The following is a 22,618-nucleotide window of genomic DNA, read 5'->3' as shown; positions in this document are numbered from 1 at the left end:
GGAAGGAAGGAGGGGAGGAGGAGTTCTCTCTCCATGGGTACAGCGTTTCAGTTTGGGAAGACAAAAATGTTCTGGAAAGGGATAGTGACCACAGTTGTACAACAGTGGGACAGTACTTAACGACACAGAGCTGTATGCTTAAAAATGGTTAAAATTCTACATTATGCATATTTTACCCCAATAAAAAACATGTAGGTAGATGGAATCATCTGGGCAGAGCGTGAAGAGTGCGGAAGGCAGTAGGAAGAAGGCAGAAATTCGGGAACTAGCAGTGGGGGCAAAAGCATGGAAGACAGAGAAGGAATATTCTGGATAGACAAGGAAAAAAAAGCAGGAGAGACTGATATTCTCTGAAGCCAGGATAGTAGAGTTAAGACAGAGTGTTGGAATGCTCAAGGGTGTCTGTTTTGCTTGTCTTTGAACCTGAACCTTCTCTTTAGCACCTTGATTTTGTGGGTCTGCTTTCCTCTGCCAGCTCCTGAAGATGTCATTTCTGGTCAGTGCCCACGCTGTGCCCAGACTGCCTCAAAGCCAAATCCTGGCCTGGTCTCCTCTCTTGGCTCCCTCCCTCCCCACTCTGTAGCCGGTTCTATTTTGTCCGTGGTTAACATCTTGGTGAGACCAATCTTTTTAAATGAAAAAACATAGGATTGAGGACATTTCTTCTTTTTAATTTTTTTTATTACTATTTGTGGGGACTGCTCTGTTCTGAGACCACAAAACCTCCAAATTCTGAACTTTAAAATTAGGCGGGGATGGGGGGGCACCTGGGTGACTCAGTCTATTGAGCATCTGATTTTTTATTTTGGCTCAGGTCATGATCTCAGGGTCATGAGATCGAGCCCCGCGTCAAGCTCTGTGCTCGGTGTGAGAGTCTGTTTGAGATTCTCTCTCTCCCTCTTCCTCTGCCTCCCACTACCCCTCAATTAGGGGTGGTTAGTTTATGGTCAAGATTCTTTTATTAACAAAAGAATTCATCTTCTGTTTACAGAACTTTAGTGATTTGATAAGCCGTAGGTGAGGCAACCCGATAGCTAACATTTTATAAGGGAAAGAAGTACAACACAATTGCAAAGGGAGAACAACATAGTTTTTCCAATGATAATGTTTGCACCCCCACATTTTGAAGAACCTAAAGGGGGATACCTTGGTCCAAATGATTCCTTCCCTTTTTTTCTTTGTTTTTAGACATCGTCCAGATGATCATCCCACGATCCTCAGAGGGCTGCACACAGAGAATGCGGTTCTTAGCTCTGCAAAGAAAAAGGCCCGAGAACTATCCTCTTCTATGGATTTTATTTCTCCAAGAGTTTTCTTACTAAGTGAATTAACCTTGCACCGTTAACTTGACGTAATCTTAAGAAAATATATGAAATATGCTTTAGAAAAAAAATGACACGTGCTCTAACCAGCCATCTCATTTGGCAATCGTTTTCCAGAGCTGTTGTCCTTTTGGGATGGGGACCTGGGGTTCTTTTTACATCTGAGTGACTGAATCTACACACAAGAGCTCCAAACTCTTGCTGACCTCCCTCTGCAACCCCAGTTGGTATCAAGAGACACAGCACAGCATTGAGGCCGACAGGGGTCTCTCTCCAAGGCTCAGGTCACCCCAGCCTGTCTGGCCATCTGTCCTGGAGCATCATCCTAAAAGATCTGGGCGGTCCCCGTACATAAACTTAGCTGCTCCTCCCATCCTAACAGCAATCATGGAACACACTGGAAGGGCTCAGATGCATCCCGTGGAGAAAGAAGGATTTTTTTTTTTTTTCCCCATTTGCAGACAGAGTCTGTTGAAAGCACAGGCTACTTCCACGGCAAGGTTCCACATTTCCAGGCCGTCACTCATGGGGCTTAGTGCGATCTCTTCATCCTCGGAACATGGGGGACACTTTCCAGCCCTCAACTCAATAATGCGAGCATCTGGATAGGTGTTCAATCCCCAGACTGTGGCCTTAAGAAGAACAGCTGTTCCATGGCTCAGGGGTACAACTCAGCAGTCCTAGCTGTGTCCCCAATTTGACCTGAAGAGGCAGGAGCTGTCCTGGGTCTGTTCTCAGCCACGCAGTCAAGCCCATGTGAACAGGTCCGCATGGGGACCACCCACCCCAGCTGTTTCTCCTGTGTTACAAAATTACTCACTTAGCCAGCAACTTTGGACTGGGTGTCTGATGGGCAGCAGCTGAGTTTCTCTTCTCAACTCGCCTCATACTGATTCTCCCTGGGGTTTTGGGACACCTGAGGACTCCCCAAAGCCTCAGATACAGAACCCAGAAAGGAAGGGTGGTCTAGAGTGTGTGTGTACGTGTGTTCTAGTCATTTCCTTCCTTTGGAGCATTTGCTTTCCCAGGTCACTAGCTGGTCCCAAGGCTCCCCTCCCAGCAGATCAGGTGGTATCCAGGCCTGAAGGAGGGCTTGATGGTGTTGGAGGGAGATGGTAGCAGGAGAGGTGGCAGCAGCCGAGACACCCCGAGCAGCAGTGTGCCTGGAGATGTTCCCCAGATTTGCATGGGTCCAGTCGGGCTGCTGTATGATTCCATGAGAACTGTGAGAAGCAACGGCCTCGGGGAAGCGGCAGCTAAGACAGAGCAAAACTGGATAGAACTTTCTGGGAAACTTCCAGGATCCCAGGGATGCTGGACAGCTTCGTGCTTAAGAGTCATTGCAAGATGTAGAGAGGTTGCCCTGGGGTGGGTGGGAGAAGGTGAAGGTGGGATTGAGTGAGGACAGGGGTGTGGGTAGCTGGGTAGGGGGCTCGGTCCTCAGTCTTTCTTTCTCCATGGAGAATCTCACTCTGAACTTGGAGAGGCAGCAGAGTCCCCATCCTCGGGGTCCTGCCCATTGGGTGAGATAGGCTGACCCCCTTTCACACGCTTCCACTTCATCCTTCTGTTCTGGAACCACACTTTGACCTGACAGAGGAAGCAAAGGAACCTGGTCACTTCAAGGGAGGTGTAACTACCTTCCACATTGACGCTCAAGGAAGAAGGTTGCCTTCCACGGACCCCAGCTTGAACCTCCGCTTGTCCTGCTCCACCCCTCCAAAGACACCAGGAATGGAGACAAAAGGGAGGACACATCAATCTGCCCAGAGGTCTGTCTTGTGTTTCCCTAGCTTTGTTCAGAAAGACTGCTGGTCTGGGGACAGGGTCTAAAAGTCACCTTGGCATTTGGCCCCACCCCCTTTCATATGCCCCGCCCCTCCAGTGCCAGCCCCTCCTCCCTCTAGCTTCTGTTACCCCAGGGTCTGGGAGCAGAGGCTCGCCAACCTCATCCACAGGCACATTCATAAAACAATTGTCAGTTTAGATAGCTCTGGTCCGCATATTATCTCATCTCAGCTTCAGCATTACCTGCCAGGTGGGGTCATGACCCTGAGACGCGGAGTCAGGAGACGTGTCCCAGAGGTCACAGGGTGAGGAAGTGGTAGAGGCAGGATCTGAGTTTTAGTTTTCTTAAGCCACTGAGCCACCTAGACACCCCTGAGTCTTAGTTTTCTAAACCAAGCACTCTGGCAGAGCTCCTCATCAACTGAAATTTGCTATCAAATATTATTATTATTATTATTACAATACTTTACATGGGTGTGGGTTGAATGCTCTGAGGAAAAGCCCCAAACAAAGGGGCTAGGAAGTTTTTTTAGAGGTGTCCAGGAACCACCTGGCGAACTTACTAGAAATGCATATTCCCTGGCCCACTTATTCTTCCTACAAAGTCGGTCTTCAGAGTTATGGAATCTGCATTTTCTTTTTCTTCCTCTTCTTCTTCTTCTTCTTCTTTTTTTTTTTTTTGAGTTTTTTATTTTATTTTTGAAGTGACCTCTACACCCAACATGAGGCTTGAACCCATAACCCCAAGATCAAGTCACCTGTTCCACTGACTGAGCCAGCCAGGAACCCCTTCGAACCTACATTTTAAACAAGGCCTGAGGTGATTCCAGTGCACATTCAAGTTTGGGAATAACCAGATCAGAGGTTCCAACCCTGGCTGCACTTAGGGGCCCTGTGAAAAACGCGGACGTCTGGGCTTCATCCCAGATCAATGCAAAAAATCTCCAATGCCAGACATCTGTGTTATTCATCTCTCTGCCCGTGATTCTCAGGTAGAGCCACATTTGAGAACCACCGGACGAGGCCAAGGGAGAAGACACAGGAGAAGGTTCATGGAGGAGTGGTGGGAAGGGAGGGGGGTTGAGAGAGCAGAGGGAAGGAGGGATGGCCAGAGGAGGGGGGGGATCCCCACCCCGGACAGCACCTGCCGCTCGGAGAGGTCCAGGTTCACGGCAATCTCGTATCTCCGGAGCCGGGTCAGGTAGTTATGGTGAGCAAACTCGGCCTCAAGCTCCCGCAGCTGCTCCTTGGTGAAGGCGGTCCTCTCCTTGCGAGCCTTGCTGCCGCCCTCGGGTTTCCCTCGGTTCTCTTGGTTGTCTGGGGAGAAAGCATCCCAAACAGGAAGATGAAGCCGCAGAGGTTCCCTTTGTTTTGTCCTTAAAAGCCAGAACAGCCTTTCCTTGTCTCTCTTGTTTTTGTTTTTATTTTATAGTAAAGATTTTATTTATTTGAGAGAGAGAGAGAGAGCATGCATGAAAGGGGTGAGGGATAGAGGGAGAAGCAGATTCCCTGCCGAGCAGGGTCCCTCGATCCTGGGACTTGATTCCAGGACCCTTGGATCATGACTCCAGCTGAAAGCAGAGTCCAGCACTTGAAGGCTGAGCCACCCAGGCAGCCCGACCCCAGACCTTTTTTTCATCCCCAAAGCACGAGAAGCTGTTCTTGGCTATTTAATGATTTCTACTATCCAGCTTCCAACCCCCGCCCCCCAACCGTTAGACATTAGTAGTGGCTATAAATCTGTGGGACAAGAGGTTCTAAAACTGAGGCTCTCTGTCCTCAGTGACATCACCATCACCGGAGACCCGTCAGAAATGCATATCCTGGGGCCTCCTCCCAGACCTACTGAATCAGACACTCTGGGGGTGGGGCCCAGCAGTCTGTTTTAACAAGCTTTTGAGGTGACTGGGACACACACGGTCAAGTTTACAAACCACTGCTCTAAGACCTCACTTCTTCGCAGCAAGGCCCGGAAGTTGGTCAGACTTGCAGGATCTCAGGCCCTGCCCATGACCTGCTGAATCAGAATCACATTTTAGCCAGATCCCCAGGGGAGCCGTGTGCACATGTAAATTGAGAAGTGCTGCCTTAAGCCTCTTTCCCCCTTTGATACCGGGAGGGGCCAAGTCTGGAAAGTTCTGGGCTCTGCGTTAGACACAGCAGGGGCTCAATGGCTCAATCGCAGGGGAGCTAGCACCATACAGGTATTAGTCACTTACTCCTCCCAATAACTCAGCCAGGTGAGTTCTTGTACTAACCCCACGCTGTGTAGACCAGAAAATTAAACCCAGAGACGTTTAAGCAAGTTGTTCAAGTTCATCCAGTTCGTCCCGCTGGTGACTGGCAGAGGCAGAAATCAAACCCAGACAGTTTGGCTCATGTGATGTTCAAGTAAATCCACGCAGGAAGGGTTTACAAACTGTAGAGTGCTGTACAACCCACGGGGACTCTATGTTCTCTCCCGCCCTGAGCAAGCTGAGAGGCGGCTCCTCCTTCACTTGGGCCCGCGGAGCTGGGTGGGGAGGCACGCGGGAAGGAGACCAAGACACCGACACAATTAACAATGCGGGCCACGTGTCCGGTGAACCGCTACAGGAACCACTTTTCCTGCCGGGCTCTAAAGTTTGGAAGTCTTTCATTGTCCTTTTACAGACCTGCAGGCTCGTGACTCAGAAGCGCTTTACTGAAAGCGGGGCCCCACCCTCTGCCCCCCTAAGGACCCCATGCCCCCTCCCCGGGTTGGGGTGGGGCGGGGTGGGGGCAGAATCCCTGTTGTCTGGAGGCTGGTCTGGGGTGGGGGGCGCTGGGAGCGCTGTGTGGGGGCTTTTAGATGGGGTGGGGAGGGCAGGGAAGCCGCCCCCACTCTCCCCTTCCCCCCACTCCAAGCAGCCACATTGCTTCGCCGGTGGGGGAGGTGGAGACCCCTTCGCACCCCGGGTCCCGTCGGGAATCTCAGCCCGCCGGGTCCCTTCTCCGCAGTTCCCTATATTGCTTGCCATTCAGTCCCTTGAGTTCCAGTTTCCAGGGTCTCCGTTCCCGTCGCCCGGGAGCCAGGGAGAAGGGCGGAGGTGGCGGCTCCCAGCGCGGTGTGGATTGGGGGGGGGGGCGCGGTAAAGCGATCGCGGGGCCCGGCGGGAAACAGAGAAAGCGGAGGTGAGCGGCTGCACGGTCGGGGTTGCCTGCCCGCGGGGCGCGCCCGGGGCAGGAAGGGGGCGCTTCCGATGGCTCGTTTGTCTGTCCCGCGGGCTCGGGAGAAGACTGGCCCAGACCCCTCCGGAAGCGGGAGCGGGAGCTTGGTCTGGAGGGAAGGACGCGCAGCCTCCCCCACGCTGGCGGGGGATCCCCGGAGTTCGCAGGCCTTGGCCAACAATGGCCCAGGGAGGGAGAGCAGCCGTCCTGGAGTCCATCCCGGCTGGCAGAGACCTGGCTCATTTCCCACCCACTCCCGTCCCAGGGCTCAGGGAGGTTCGCAACCCTTCCCTTTCACCACCAAGCGGTTGTAAAACCAAGATGCCCTTGGATCTCCTCACTGGGGGCCTTTGAGGAGGTCACTTAACCTCTCTGGGCTTCAGTTGCCTCTTCAAGAAATTGGGGAAAATAAAGCACATACTTCCCTGGCTTACTGGGAAGCCTGGACCAGCTCTTGGGTTTGGAAAATGCTTTAAAGCGCTTGAAAAAAAACGTGTTCTTCCAATTCTTCCACTCGGCACGATGCCATCTGTGGGGCTGGGATAGTACCTGCTGTGCTTTCTTGAAGGCTTCTATGTCCTCAGATCCATCTAATCCTTTCCACAAAACACCCCCAGGAGGAGGTACTATTATTGTCCCCTTTAGCATCCTTGTGTGGATTTGGGTGATAATTTGATTAATAGCCCTCTCTTTCTGCCCCCTGGGACGAAACTGCTTTCTCTCACTTGCTACTGCACCTGGCACAGTACTTGCTAAATGTTTGCTAGATTCTACTCAGTATCCAGAGGAGGAAGCAGGCTCAGAGAGGCCCAGGAACTTGCCTGGTGCGCACAGCAGTTTGGGCGGGGTTGTAGCCCTGAGATTCATCCGACTAGAGGAGGTGCGGTGGTCAGCGTTGGCCTCAGGTCCTCCTGCATCCGGCAGGCTTAGGGCTGGCCCCGGGGTCTCCACACCCAGGGCTCCTGGAGGCTCTGTCCTGGGTTGATGCCCACACCCCCCACTCCCCGTCTCCCAGGCCTGTTTAGGTGCACACGCGTGCCTGTGGAATCCCAGAAAACAGCCATCCTCCCCAGTTCTCCACATTAGCCTCCCAAGAGAGACAAGGGGAGGTAGGGAGAGGACCCCTTTGAGCTGGTCTCGGACTGGTAACTGGGCCCCTCCCTGCCCACCTCCCCTGCTCCTCCTATTGGGCTTCAGGATGGGAAAGAAGAGGAAATAGGAAGAGAAGCCGGAGCTGGGAAGTCAGTGAACCTGGGACATCACCTAGGAAAGGGGATGGGAGAGTGGCATGCAGAGGACACTTGTTCCTCATCAGCTTCTCAGGGAAGAAGCCCTCTCCTCACTGTTAGAAATGAACAAAAGGGCCTGAAGTATGGGAGGCTGGCAATGACAATGGAAGTGGACGTTCTGGTTCTCTTTGTTCTGCAACATAGTTATTAAGATAGGAAAAGAAGGATGAAGACAAACCAGGAGTCATTTCTGGCTGGGAGGAGGGCAGGGGTTAGTCTTCCTGCAGGCTCGTGACTCAGACATGCACGCTACCCTCCCAGGAGAGTGCACCTTGGCTCGGGTGCCTGCCTCCTATGCTGGGCCTCAGTTTCCCCATGGGTAGGAGCATGGGGGTTAGGGTGTGTCAGAGTCCTTTCCCAGTATGCAGCCTTGACATCCTCTTCTTCTCTCCCTACTCTCTTTTCTGTTAAGAACCCCTGGCCTTGAACTTGAGGCCCCGCCAGTTGCAAATATTCTTGTTTGGGCCCCTAGTTCCTCCCTTCAGTCAGGTCTGGGGTCTTGCTGTGTGCTCTGTCCCAGGTCTTCTCCTGTCTTCCCAAGGTCTTCAGCTCAAAGGTCAGGGCTATGCCCGGGGGTTTCTGTCTTTGACTGGTGTGCAAAGCTTCCCGGCCCCGAGCTGAATGGAGGAGATGTGTCTGAGCAGGCTCCAAGAAAGAGCTCCCTGACCTTGGGCAAATCTCGCAAGCTCTCTGAACTTCAGTTTCCTCCTTTGCAAAACAAGAACAGCTACACACGCTGTGCTCGGAAGGCTGCCGAGAAGGTAAAAGGCCATGGGTAACGTGTGCTGGTGAGGCTCTGTCTGGAAGAACCATAAGAAGAGGTTCTCCTGGATGGGGCGCCTGGGTGGCTCAGTGGGTTAAGCCCCTGCCTTCGGCTCAGGTCATGATCTCAGGGTTCTGGGATCGAGTCCCGCATCGGGCTCTCCCCTCAGCAGGGAGCCTGCTTTCCTTCCTCTCTCTCTGCCTGCCTCTCTGCTTACTTGTGATCTCTCTCTGTCAAATGAATAAATAAAATCTTTTAAAATAAAAAAATAATAATAAAAAAATTAAAAAAAGAAGAGGTTCTCCTGGAGATGACCTTGCCGAGGGGGTTCATGGTGGAGGTTAGAGATGCTGCTTGTCCAGTACCACCAGAGTTGTGTGAAAGGGATGTCTCTTCAACGTCTGGCCTTTTAACGGTTTTCCCTTCTCTGCTGCTTCTTGGTATCTCTGCTTGGATCTGTGTCTGGTCACTACGATATCAGCTCCCAGTGGGGGCATAGTTCCAGGCACAGTCACCAGCACAGACCAGAGTCCCATCCCAGCCGTTCTGACCCTGCTACTCTCTCAGGAGGCCGGGATGTCTCTTCCAGGAAGACGGAGGGAGGAGGCTGGTGCTCAGCGGGCGGGCTCTGGAGCCCCTTCCCGCCCCAGACCCTGCATGACCCTCCCTCTGAGCCAGAGCTGGCCAGCGGGTCTGTATTGGGAAACATATGCCCAGAGCAATGCAAACAGGACGTATGCGTGATTGCGGTCTGCACCGCCAGCTTTGACACCATCCAAGGTAAACGATTTCATAAATAGCTGTCAGCTTTGGCAGGCCTTCCTAAAGTTAGCAGACAGCTTTATCGGAGCTTCGAGGAAGTTCAGACAGACTTTGGGGGACATGCCTTTTTGGAGGCCTGTCTCCTTACTCCCCAATTGTCACGGAGTTTAACACAAATGTCTCTCCAAGACCAAGATAGAAAGCCACGTGCTGTTGACAATGGATCTCTTTTCCCCAGGGGTAACCGTCTTTGGGGGCTTTCATGTATGCTACGGAATCAGAACAGTAGGCATCATAGAACAGTTAAGTACCACCGGAAGAGACTTAGAGCTGATCTCTGGGCACCTCTCCATTTTACAGGGGAGCCTGGACCTCAAGACAGGGCTGGACTGCAAACCCAGATTTCCATGACCGGAAGCTATTTCCACGAATTAGGTTGCTTCCTGTTGCGTCCTCTTAAGTACAATGAGGGGTAGGTAAGGTCCACATCAGCCCATTGAACAGAGGAAATGAAGACCCAGACACTCAGGGGCTTGCGGGACTTCCCTGGGACCAGTCCGGGGCTGCAGCCACTATGTCACACTGCCCTGGGAGGGGGGTGGCCAGCATGGAGGCTGTGCTCGCCCCAGGGGTGTGCCTGTGTGTGCGTCCAGGGCGGAAAGGGGGAGAGGAATCCCTGGGGCATAATGTCAGCAGGGGAGACCGTGGCAAACCCTCTGAAAATGGTGTCTGTGGCTTCTTGGGCTGTCATAGTGCTGGCCTTTGACATCTTGTTAGTTCTAATACTTTCAGCTTCAGGAGCAGCGAAACCCATCGAAATAGGACCCAGATGGAACCAGCCCGAGACAGTTGGCCATTTTCCCCCAAGACCTCCCCAGCTTCCTTTCTCACTGGGTCCCACTGAGGCCCACAAACCTTAGTGTCTGGGCCCCTGGTCTCTCCTGTAGGTGCCCGAAGAGCCATTGGGAAGGGCTCCCAGCCTCTTCGAGGAGCCCAGCCGCGGGCTGGGGAATTCAAAGTATGTTTTCTAGGAGAGAAGCCGATTTTTCTGGAAAGGAAGTGCCTGGTGCTACAGTAGACTTTGCTGAGAGTCTCCTGCGGGGTGGGGCAGGGCAGCTAGGTGGTACTAAGGATACTGAGGGAATGGATGGGCGATGAGATGGGGTGTGGGGGGCTGTGGAATGGGGGAGTGGAGAGGTGAAGGCCAACAGAGGCAGTGGAAATGGTGGGGGCACAGCAGCCAGCTTCTGAGCAGGGTCAGGGGGAGGCATGGGCAGCTCTGGACTTTGTTTGTGTTATACGTTCCAGATGTCGTCCTCAGCTGTCACCAAAGGAAGCATGGGCTTCAGGACCAGGCCTCACTGATCACACTGTTCCTCCACCACTGCGTTCAAGGAAAATAGGGAAAACATGAACTAGGGGTTGGGGTTGGGGGTGGGGGAGGAATCCTGGCCAGAGGCCAGGGAAGGCCAGCTCCGAGAACAGAGAGGGCACTAGGGGAAAGGGGCTGCTTCCCGGGGTCTGCAGGGGCCTTGAGTCCTGCCCTCAGAAAGAAAGAGCTACTCTGCCTCTGGGATCATCCCCACCTCCCTGAGCCCAGATGCCCTGACTTGCTCAAGCCGGAGGAAAAGGCAAGTAGGGCAGGACTCCCGAGTCCCCAGCTTGGCAGGGCAGTAGGCAGGGCTGAGGCTCCCTCTCCCTTGACCTCCTTAGAGCCCAAGGGTGTCTTCGGTGCTGGTCAGAATTTTGCTGCTTTGGTGGATACTGACTTCCAGACTGTATCTGGGTGGGGTCTGAGCGGGCTTGGGTGCAGGTTTTGCACTGATGCCTCTGAGTTTAGACAGTGGCCAAGGCCTAGGGTCCTGATGGGGGCCCCAGTCTCTGCCTGACAGCGAAGGGCAGGAACTCTCACCGGGAGGCAGGAGGAACGTGGAGTTCCTGCCTCTCCTTCCACACTGGCCACTCTGGCTTCTTCCTCGCTGGGGGTTTTGGGGTTGGAGTTGGAACGAGAGGGGCTGCTACTACTGTGGGCCCCTCCGACCATACCCCGGCGGGCACTGCAGGGACCCTGGACCCGTGAACCTGCAGACACACAGGCCTGCCTGGCTGGTAGCAGGCTTCCAAGGCTCCCTCTGTGCTGGGGTCCCTGCCTTGCCAGGTTTGAGCACAGGCCACCTGGGATGCAGCCAGGACCAGAGAAGAATTTGAAAGGAAGAGGACTCCTTTGTGGGTTAGGGAACAACGGATTGAGGGGCTACCAAGTGTGGGCTGTGTCTTTACATCTATGATCCCATCTCGTCCCATAGCAACCCTGTGGGGTAAGCCCTGCAATCATTGTTCAGAGAACGGGACTCTGAGGTGTGGGACTCGCCTGAGCTCACACAGAACGGAAGCCACACATGGGGACAGGACATGGTCTGGGTCTGCCCTGACAGTGCACTTGACTTTAGTCCCTGATCCCCGCCCCCTGCCCCGCCCCCTTTAGGAAGCTGCAGCCCAGCAAGCGGAGTGGGCTTGAGTAGGAGTCACCCAGCATTGTACTCTGTGTCCCTCCGCTGACCCTAGTGACACGGACATTGTCTGTGTATTTCATTATCACCTCCGTTCCTGCTTCCTCTGCCAAACACCCCACTTCTAGTCCAAAAAGTGTTTTTCCCTGTAGGTATAAGATAAGCATGCAGGGATCTGTTTGTAGCCAGAAACGATGCTCTGAATGGGGAAGCTGGAGTGACCAGAGGGACCCAGGAGCAGGAAAGCTCTGAGGTCACGCACCCCTGTGAGATGCTATTTCACGAAGGGGTTTTTAACTGGAGCATTGGTGCCCCTGTTTGAACCTTGTCCTTGTCCCTGTGCCTCTCGTTTATGGGCTGAATTGCCTCCCCCGTGAATATGTTCAAGTCCTAACCCCCAGGACCTCAGAACGTGACTGTGTCTGGAGATAGTATCATCCAGGAGATGATTAGGTTAAAATAAAGCACTGGTTAGGGTGGGCCCTGATCCAAGCCCACTGGTGTCTTTATAAGGAGAGGCGATCAGGACACATAGGAAGACACCGGGGATGCCCACACACAGAGGAAAGATCACAAGAGGACATGACAAGGATATGACCCTTTGCAAGCCCAAGAGAGAAGCCTTTAGAGAAACTAAACCTGCTGACATCTTGAGCTTTGACTTCTAGTTTCCAGAACTCTGAGAAAATAAATGTCTGTTGTTTAAGCTGCCCGGTCTGTGGTATTTTGTTACAGCAACCTGGATGGACTAAGATGCAACCCCCCACGCCCCCCCGAAATTCTCATAGCTGGTGCTTACCACTAAGGAGAGGGAGCAAGGCCAGGAGGGGGGCTGCTTGGCAAGGCTGATGCTCACCCACAGGACACCTCTCTGCAAATTAGAAAAAGGTGCCCTTTCCTCTAGCCCGGAAACACAGCCACGTGTCCATAGGACAGCTGAGCCCTCTAGCCGCCTAGCCACACAGCACCCCCAAACCGCCTGACCAAGGTGGATCTCCATCTCACTGCTCAGCCACAGCTGTTATGGTGGCCCTGGTACCTGGGAACTGACCTTAGTACCCCGTGGAGTCTCCTGCAAGAGTCAGCCCAGCCTGCCTATGCAGCTGTTATGTGTCTTTCCAACCCCAGCGCTAGCCCTGACACTGGCTGGCTTTATGATCGAAGTCGGGCTCCCTGCACACGGTTTCATGAGCGAGACTAGAAAAGTCTTGATGCATTTTACAGAAGTGCATCACACTTGGGGGGAACCCTCAGGCCAGCCGGTGGATCCCCTCTTGGAAAGAAGGGGAGACAATGAATGAATGAACCCTAGGCTGTCATGGAGACTGTTGAGCAGACAGTGCATGAGCTCCTTCTGGGGTAAATGTTCCAGTAGGTGCAAGGGAAGGGAGATTGCAAAGGCAAATCATATACCATCCTGGACCCCCAGACACTACCATTTTAGGGAAAAGGCAGCCATAGGCTCTAACTCTGGATGAAAGGCAAACTCATACTCAATGATGCAAGACTGAAAGCTTTTCCTCCAAGATCAGGAACAAGCAAGGAAGCTCCCTGTTGCTACTTCTCTTCAACATAATACTGGAGGTCTTGGCCAGAGCAATCAGGTGAAAGAATAAATAAATAAATAAATAAATAAATAGCATCTAGATTGGAAAGGAAGGAGTAAAATGATCTCGGTTTGCAAATGACCTGGTCTTGTATATGGAAACCCCTGAAGATTCCAACAAAACAAAACAAAACAAAACAAAAAAGACCCCTCTCGGAGCTAATGAATGAATTCAGCAAAGTTGCAGGACAGAACATCATCACACAAAGACCAGCGGTGTTTCAATCCATGAACAATGAACAATCTGAAAGGGAAATTACAAAAACAATTTACATTGACAGTGGCATCAAAAAGAAAAAAAAACCACTTAGGAATAAATTTAACTAAGGAGGTAAAAGACTTGTACGCTAAGAACTCCAGAACATTTTGAAAGAAAAGAAAGAAGACACTACAAAGTGGAAAGACATCCTATTTTCACAGATTGGAAGACTTCATAATGTTAAAATGTCCACTTACTCCAAGTGATCTACAGATTCAATGTAATTCCCATCAAAATCCCAATGGCGTTTTTGGCCAAAATAGAAAAAAAAAAAATCATCCTAAAATTCATATGGAATCTCAGAGGACCCTGAGCAGCCAAAACAATCTTGAGAAAGAGAAACAAAGATGGAGGACTCACACTATCTGATTTTTTAAAAATATTTAAAAAAATTTATTTATTTGACAGAGAGAGAGAGAGAGAGAGAGATCACAAGTAGACAGAGAGGCAGGCAGAGGCAGGGGGAGGGGAAGAAGGCTCCCTGCTGGGCAGAGAGCCCAATGTGGGGATGGATCCCAGGACCCTGAGCTCATGACTTGAGCTGAAGGCAGAAGCTTAACCCACTGAGCCACCCAGGCACCCACACTTTCTGATTTTAAAACATATTACAAAGCTGCAGTAATCACAACAGGATGACATTGGCATAAAGTCAGACATAGAGAATGATGGAACAACATACTTGTGAAGTAAACCCTCTCACATATGGTCAAATGATCTTCAACAAAGTGGTAAGGGTACATGGGGGTGTACGGGGGGGAAGGACAGCCTTCAATAAATAGTGTGGGGAAAACTGGATATCTACATGCAAAAGAATAAAGTTGGACCCTCACCTTACAGCATGTAAAAAAATAGCTCAAGATTAAAGGGGCACCTTAAATTCTAATTCTAATTCAATAAAAAAAAAAAAAAGATTAAAGGGGCACCTGGGTGGCTCAGTCTGCTAAGCATCTGACTTGTTACTGGCGCAGGTCATTGTCTCAGGGTTGTGAGATTGAGCCCTGCATCGAGTTCCTTGCTGGGCCTGGAGTCTGCTTAAGATTCTCTCTCTCCCTCTGCCCCTGCCCCCACCATGCAGTTTCTCTCTCTCTTTAAAAAAAAAAAAAATAAATAAAACAGCTTAAAGACCTAAGCATAAGATCTAAAACTATAAAACTCCTAGAAGAAAATATAGGGAAGAAATCTTCATGACATTAGGTTTGGCAATGATTTTGTGAATAAAACACCAGAGGCACAGGCAACAAAAGCAAAAGCAGAGAAATGGGACTACATTAAACTTAAAGACATCTATGCAGCAAAGGGACCAACCAGCAGAATCCAAAGGCAATCTACAGAGTGGGAGAAAAATACTTGCAACCCATTTACTGATGAGGGATTAATATCCAGAATATATAAAGAACTCCTACAAGTCAACAACAAAAGTCAAACAATCCAATTAAAAAATGGGCAAAGGACTTGAACAGACTTTTCTCCAAAGAAGATCTACAATTGGCCGACAAGCCTATGCAAAAATGCTCAACATCACCAAGCATTAGGGTAATGCAAATCAAAACCATGATGAGGGATGCCTGGGTGGCTCAGTTGGTTGGACGACTGCTTTCGGCTCAGGTCATGATCTCGGAGTCCCGGGATCAAGTCCCGTATTGGGCTCCCAGCTCCATGGGGAGTCTGTTTTTCTCTCTGACCTTCTCCTCGCTCATGCTCTCTCTCACTGCCTCTCTCTCAAATAAATAAATAAAATCTTAAAACAAAACAAAACAAAACAAACAAAAAACCACGATGAGGTATCACCTCATATGGAAAAAAGTAGGGGAGTTCCTTAAAAAATTACAAATAGAATTACCATAGGATCCAGCAATTCCACATCTGGGTATATGTCCAAAAGAACTCAAAAGCCCAGTCTTGAAGGGATATTGGCACACCCATGTTCATTGCAGAATTATTCATAATAACCAACTAGGAAGCAACGCAAATGTCTGTCCATCAACAGATGAATGGATAAAGAAAATGTGGTCTGTGCTAACCATGGAATATAATTCGGCCTTAAAGAAGGAACACCTTTCTCTGCTACAGCCCAGAGGACACTGTGCTAAGTAAAATAAGTCAATCACAGAAAGACAAATACTGCATGATTCCACCTGTCTGAAAAATTGAAAGTAGTCTCAATCTTTTTTTACATCGGTCTTTAATAATACTTGCTATTAAAAGGCAAAGCGAGCTGGTTATTTATTGCTCATCCAATATAATGGTACTGTCCCACATTAGCCCTACTCTGGCCACCACCCCTGCGAAGCCTCAGGCAGACTGGAAACCTAGAGTAGTCTAACTCTAAGAAACTTCTAGAACATAGATCGTTATTTGTTAGGCCTGGGGGAGAGGGAAAAGGTGGGCTGTTTCCCAATGGATATAGGGTTTCAGTTTTTTTTTTTTTTTAAAGATTTTATTTATTCATTTGACAGAGAGAGATCACAAGTAGGCAGAGAGGCAGGCAGAGAGAGAGAGAGAGAGAGGAAGGGAAACAGGCTCCCTGCTGAGCAGAGAGCCTGATGCGGGGCTCGATCCCAGGACCCTGAGATCATGACCTGAGCCGAAGGCAGAGGCTTAACCCACTGAACCACCCAGGTGCTCCGGGGTTCAGTTTTATAAGATGAAAAAGTTCTAGAGATCTGTTGCAGGACAGTGTGCTTATAGTTCATACTATTATACTATATACTTAAAAATGATCATGATGGTGAATTTTATGTTATGTTTTTTATCACAATTTTTATTCACTTATTTACTTTTCTCAAAGATTTTATTTCTCAGGACTCTCTGTACCCAACGTGCGGCTCAAACTCATGACCCCAAGATCAGGAGTCACACGGTCCACTGACTGAGCCACCATTTTAAAAGAGGAGATTTGGGCGCTTGGGTGGCTCAGTGGGTTAAGCCACTGCCTTTGGCTCAGGTCATGATCTCAGGGTCCTGGGATCGAGTCCCGCATCAGGCTCTCTGCTCAGCAGGGAGCCTGCTTCCTCCTCTCTCTCTCTCTGCCTGCCTCTCTGCCTACTTGTGATCTCTCTCTGTCAAATAAATAAATTAAAAAAAAAATCTTTAAAAGAGGAGATTTCGAATACAAGATGTCACATGGTAAGAAATCTCAGAAGAGTTCCTTTATGAAGTTATCTATTTAGGAGCTATCTATTTAGAAAATCAGGACCCGTTCTAGTGAAAACTGAAACTTGCAACTTTTTCAACAGCTTTCACTGAAATGATGTTAGAGACAAGCAGAGCCATACATTTAAAAAAAAGAGAGGAGAGATTCTTGGAGGGGGGTGGCTTTTGGGCTGGATAAAATGAGGGCTTCCATAGGCAGAGGAGTAGAAGTACGGGAAGGAAGCCTGAAGCAAGGCAGGACGGGGGGAGGTGGGGGTAGGGCGCTGTAGGCAGCAGGTTGGAGAAAGAGGCCGATTTGGGGAGAGTTTATAAACCTCAGAAGCAATTGCGGGTTCGTGTAGCTACACAGAGGCAGGTGGGGAATCATATCTCACAGGGGAGAAATCGAGGAAGGGTAAGCCTGGGAAGGCACCCACGTGGAGGCCAAGGGGACGGGACAAAGCGAGTCTGAGGAAGGCAGGGAAAGCACCGGCGGCAAGCAGGGCCGAGCCCAAGCACAGGGGCTCTCCCAGGCGGGCGATCGGATTCACCTACAGTCAGGCGGATCACGCGCGACCTTCCCTTGAACCCCGCCAGGAAATCACCGCGAAATCCCTCATTCCCATAAATTAAAGACAACCACGGTAGCGAGACGGATCGACAGATCGGGGGCAAACAACAGTGGGCCTCGCAGCTGTCCCTGCCAGCAGGGGTCTTTAACACCCAAGGGCCTGGGGCTGGGCGTGTTTGCGGTGATGGTCTCCTGAATCAGTTCTGTGCTGTGAACACACAGAAGGTCTCTGAGTGGGCGCCAGGGACTCCCGCTCTCCTAGTCATTTACTTGAGCAAATCAGCTCCACTTTGAGTGGGAATGACAGGGGAGCAGCTGGGGCTGGCAGAAGGAGAGGGGAGAAGAGAGAACGTTCCTCTTGAATCAAACTTCCAGTAACTTTCTGTAGCTGGAGCTTCCTCTGCCAGCCGGTGCGGGAGCCTTTCGGCACACCTCACCCCGCCAGCCTCTCCAGCAGATCTCTGGGTTCCAATCTCCTAAATGATAACTGGATTTGAGGACCAACGATGCTTGCAAGGAGTTCCAAGGTCTTATACCCCCGATTCAGGAATTCCTGAGTCAGCGTATTTGAAATATTCAGTTCCATTGACCACCCCCTCCCTGCTTCTGTTCTGAAGGTTGGTTCTGGAAATACGGGCCTAATCACGCTCAGAGCTGCCCCTTATGGAATCCACGTGCCAGGCACAGCGCTAATCTCTCAGGTCACGGCTTTAAACCTTCACAGTGACTCTGTAGGGAAGGTGCTTTTGTTAGGATCCCATTTTACAGCTGGGAAAATGGAGGCTCCAAAAAATTAAGAAGTTTTCCAAAGTCCTGCAGCCCAAGGTTGTGGTGCCGACAGGCCCACTGGCCGACCTGCCCGTGGAGAACTATGGAAAACACATCTCTGATGGATGGCTGGTTAACCTTTAGAGACAGCTTAGCACGGGCCACGGTGAGGCACGCGAGGCACTCACGTTGGGCAGCAAAATGCGAGTGGTGTCAAAACCCCTCAGTCATCAAGACGAATAATATTTTTAATGCAGTGTTTTAAGAAATCAAAATGAATGCAAACCAATCTGTGAGGAACAAAACATCGAAAGTTTAAACTGAGACTCCACGCGGTGGCTTGGGATTGGTGGAGTGGGATGCGGGTTCTCTGTGGGTTTGTCTCTTGGATTCCAGAATCCTAGAGTTTGTTGGGGGCCTTGCGCCTCTGCTTTTCCCTCCCTTCAGGCTCTTCTGAAGCTGATCTTTCCTACCTCCTCCCCCTCCAGGTCAGTTCCAAAGGAAACTCAGGCAGCAGGCGGGGACAGAAAGATGCCCATGCTGAACACAGAGCAGGTCTGGATCCCCAGAGAATGAATGAAACCCAGCTTTCTGTGCCCTGCCTGACTGCTGCCATTGCTGCTGCTCCTGGGGCTGCTCCTGGGTCAGAACGGCCCCCTGCCCCACCTTACCCCAAGAGTTGCAGGACATTCAGTGGAAGGTGTCCACGTGCTCTTGGGATGTCCAGCTGTTTGACACGTATGCTCCCTCCCTAAGGCAGTGCCACGGACCACCGGCCCAAAGGAAACAAGGCCCACGTGAGGCTTGCTGGAATGCAGAATGATTGTGCCTGAGCCCAGCCCTTTGGCCTGTGCCTTCCAGTGCCTCGGCTCCCAGGCCCCTGGAAAGGGGCTAGATGCGGCCAACAGAGGTGTGGGCAGAGATGGAGGGTCTCTGAGGAGTAGGAGCCTGGGCGGGGAGAGCTCTTCAGCCAGGCACACAGCCAAGTCGTTGAGAGCCCCTTGGCGAGGAGAAGCAGAAAGTGCCCTATCTCGGCACATCTCCAGCTGGGGCTAGGAAGAGTTGAGGATTTAACCAGCCGGGGATTTAAAGGGCCCTCCTCTTCGGCTGTGGCCCGCCACGGTTGAGCACGGGAAGGGGCTTCTTGAAGCATGGAGACCAAATATTTCAAAATGAGGACTATGCCTGAAATCTGCTGAAGGGTGTGGGATTTGGGCTTTGAGGTCCAAGCTTGAACTTGATTCCAGGGTTGCTCTGGGACTGAGGGGTTTCCTGGGACCCTGGACTTTCATGCTAGACCCAGACAAATCCTGGGCTCATCCAGATGGGGGGGGGGCGCTCTCTAGACCCTGTTCTGGCAGTATCCTCCTCAAACTCTCTGTCCCCCCCCTTCCACACGTACAGGGCAGAGATACTGGTGAGACCCGTGGGCTTACTTCGCGCACGGGGTGTGACTGCGAGGAGCTGACGTGTGTTTTCTGCAGCACCTTCAACCCCTCCCTGATTGTACCTGCAGCACCTTGAACCCATCCCCGATCCTAGCCCAGCCACTGCCAGACAGGCATCTGCAGCCTTCTCCTCCCTCTCAGTCTGAGCCCTCTGGGGGTGAGACCTCCGTATTCATCTCTGCACCATCCCCATCCCCACCCCGTCCCCTCCCCAGCCTTGGCCAGTGTTCGGGTGGAAAAGATGCTGCTTGGGACATCTGTGTTACACGGGAAGTGCTCTGCAAGCCCAACGTGTTCTCACTGGTTGGTTGGCACTCTCATTTTCTGCCTGCCGCTGGTTAGCCCTGCGAGGAAAGCCCTCTCCGGGTTCAGACAGACAGACTCTGCTCCGGGGGGCAGCTGTCAGGAGGACACCAGACAGAAGGTGATGGGGCAACGTGAGAAGACAGGAGGGCCCCATGGAGAGATGAGGACACACGTCCCCACCACAGGGAGGAGAGGGACAGTAGCTGGGATCTTAACAAGCAGGCCGGCTCCATCCTCTGGCCTCTGGGGCTCTGGCACCGAGCTGGGCACCACCTGCTTTCTGAGGTCCAGGCCTAGCCCTTGGCTGCCTGCCTCCCTGACTTTCCCAAGGCTGGTGGTCCTTCAGGAGGACCCCCTGGAGGTTGCCCAGACCTTAGCACGCTGAGCTGCCCTCTTGGCCCAGGTATCTCGTGGGCAGTCTGTCCCCAAACTCTGCACTCCATCTCCTCCTCCCCCCTTGCCTCTCCTGTCTCAGCCCTAGGCCTGCTTCTCTGCCTCTAGGCTCCTGGAGACAGAGGGTCCTGACTCTGACACTGCGGGGTTCCAGCCTTGGTCCTCCTAGCCCTCCCAGCTCCCATCTCAGCTGACTCCCCCACCCAGTGAGCAAACCCTTTGGCTCCGGGACCATTTGGAGCCTGCCGGGGGGACTGGGGGGGCAGGGGGAGAAGCATGACTCCGAGGCAGCCCGAATTCAGGAAAGCCCTCTCCAGCCCTTGCCAACCCGCACCGAGACTCCATCCTACATATCCTCCCAATCTCTGTGGATCTTATTTCATTCACTTGCTGGCATAATCTTCCTGGGGTGCGGGAGTGCTGGGGGCCCAGATGCAATCCCCGTGACCAGAGAGTCCTAGAGCTCTGAGTAGAAGAAACCCCATACTGTTTGCAATTCATGGTCAGAGCAGCTCGGCTCAGAGAGGGTCAGCCACTTAGCAAAGGAACGCTCAGCGGCTCCTCAGCCACATACCTGAACTCTCTTTTTTCCGTCTGGTTGACTTCTTCTCCGTCTCCTGGCCAGTGCTCCCGAGGACCTCGTAGTCCTCGCAGGGGCCTCCTGTGGTGTCCACCAGGCCTGGGCTGCTGGCCCCCATCTCCCTGGAGCCCCCAGCTGGGCCCGGATTGAGCCTGCGCCGGGCCTCTGAGATGGGGAAGTTCCAGTCGGGGGGCTGTGGGAAAGCGGGGTGCTGCTCAGTGAAGATGCGCTCCTCCCGGGGAAGGCTGTGTGGGGTGGCTGCCAGGCAGGAGGCCGAGAAGTCGGGGTACGCTGCCGCCGCTGTCGCCGGGAAGTCGGGTTTCTGGTGGAAGGAGAAAGGCGTTGGCGGATAGTGGGGCAGCCCTGAGCCCCCACTGGCTTCAGCGTGGGGATTTCGAAGGCAGCCCCAGCCCGGGGCCGGGGGGTGGGGGTTCCTCAGGCAGCTGCTGGCCACGGGATCCATCTGCCGTCCGCTGCTGTGCGCCTCGGTCTTTTCAAAGTTTGAATTCTCACACTTTTTAATATTCAGATTTGTTTAAAAATGCAAAAAAAAAAAGATAAATAAATACATAAGAGGGGGAAACGTTCTGGAGAAAATTCACCCCAGGAACCAAAACAAAAACCAAAACTCAAGTCTCTCCTTCAAGTACACACACGGGTGGTCAGCTGTTCGGATGTGTGTGCACACACACCTAGGTCAGACCTCGCTCCAGGCTTCCTGCCCCCGCCCCCTACACAACAGCCCGCGTTAGTGGGGTCCCCTGGATGTGTACTGGTCGCCGATGACACTAAACATTTTCACGGTGGCAGCCCAGACGCACCCGCTGATGAGTGCTTGTCTTGGAGCCTGCAGCAAGTGGCTGCAGAGGGCTGGCCCCAGGGCTGCGAGACACAATTTAAATCCTGCGGTGGGGAGAGAGTGACAAATTTCTGAAGTGAAACGTGAGAGAGGAGAGGGAGGGGTTAACCAGCACACACACGATCCCCTCCAACCAAAACCCGAGCAGGGAACTATTAATCATCAGAAACCTTATATGCACATCTAATGGGATTTGCAGATGGAGACTTTTAAAGAAACATTGTCTGTATTTCTTTTTTTAATTTTAAGGAGAGAGAGAGAGCGCAGCACACACACACCACGTCTTTAATGTGCCTCCCGTATGCTATGAAGTTATTTTATTGCGCTGTTAACAAAATTCCCCAAGTCTTGGATTTAGAAAAAGCCTTAAGTTAGATCCAGAATCCATCAAGTGCCAAATTCCGGGGAGTGAGGCAGGAACTAAGTGCAAGAGACAAGTTTGCTGATTGCATTTGATTTAAAGGCCCTTCTGCTGCTGCTCGCAAAGAGGAAGGAGGATTAAAAGAAATCTTTTTTTGCAAGTCTCAGCGGCCCACTAGGGTCCATAGCATAAAGACACAGTCCAGAAAAAAATTATTTCTCTCTGCCCAAAGTGACATTCTCACTTTCTCGGTAACTTAAAAAAACAATCAGATTCTTCCTTCCGTTCTTTAACCCCGACTTACATGCCAATTAGCCACACTCTTCGCTAGGGGGGTTTCAAGTCGTTTTTATCCATGGCAAAGAGAAGGCTCCTAGATAAGGTTCTGCAAGTTTCTCCAGGGCCCCCTCACTTCCACCCACCTGCTTCCCTTACCCTGGCCCCCGAGGCCACAGCTTCTATGGAATCTGGGGCGTGGAAATAGGAATCAGGGGGATGCTCATTCCCAAAGGAGTTCTCTTTGGAAAACGACCATGGGGTCTTCCTGGCCTGTGCCTGTCACATGAGGACCAACTCCCCTTTCAACTGGTTCATCAGTCTACTTGATCCCCATGCCCTGCTGGTCTCTCAGGAGGGTTAATATAATTTCTGGGAGGTTGACATTCCAAGCACACGGGCCAGAGCTCCCCTCCCACTGAATCTTTCCATGGCC

The 22,618-nt window shown here is 51.8% G+C and overlaps 1 protein-coding gene across 2 annotated transcripts; it reads right to left on the bottom strand.

Moving 5' to 3' along the window:
- Nucleotides 1-940: 940 nt before the first annotated feature.
- Nucleotides 941-21,576, bottom strand: MEOX1 (mesenchyme homeobox 1). Of its 2 annotated transcripts, XM_044250401.1 has the most exons (3): nucleotides 20,681-21,576; nucleotides 4,255-4,427; nucleotides 2,700-2,912 (listed from the first exon to the last, which is right to left on the bottom strand). In XM_044250401.1, the coding sequence occupies exons 1-3, from the start codon at nucleotides 21,147-21,149 to the stop codon at nucleotides 2,790-2,792; spliced, it is 765 nt and encodes a 254-aa protein (XP_044106336.1). In that variant the 5' UTR covers nucleotides 21,150-21,576; the 3' UTR covers nucleotides 2,700-2,789. The 2 variants fall into 2 exon arrangements, with proteins under 2 accessions (XP_044106337.1, XP_044106336.1); XM_044250402.1 differs by lacking the exon at nucleotides 4,255-4,427 and having other exon boundaries at nucleotides 941-2,912.
- Nucleotides 21,577-22,618: the final 1,042 nt, after the last annotated feature.

This window comes from Neovison vison, chromosome 5 (genome assembly GCF_020171115.1).
Source record: "Neovison vison isolate M4711 chromosome 5, ASM_NN_V1, whole genome shotgun sequence".
In the NCBI taxonomy this organism is placed as follows: Eukaryota; Metazoa; Chordata; class Mammalia; order Carnivora; family Mustelidae; genus Neogale; species Neogale vison.
The sequence above is the reverse complement of the archived record's forward strand: the minus strand, read 5'-3'. Positions and strand labels throughout refer to the sequence as shown.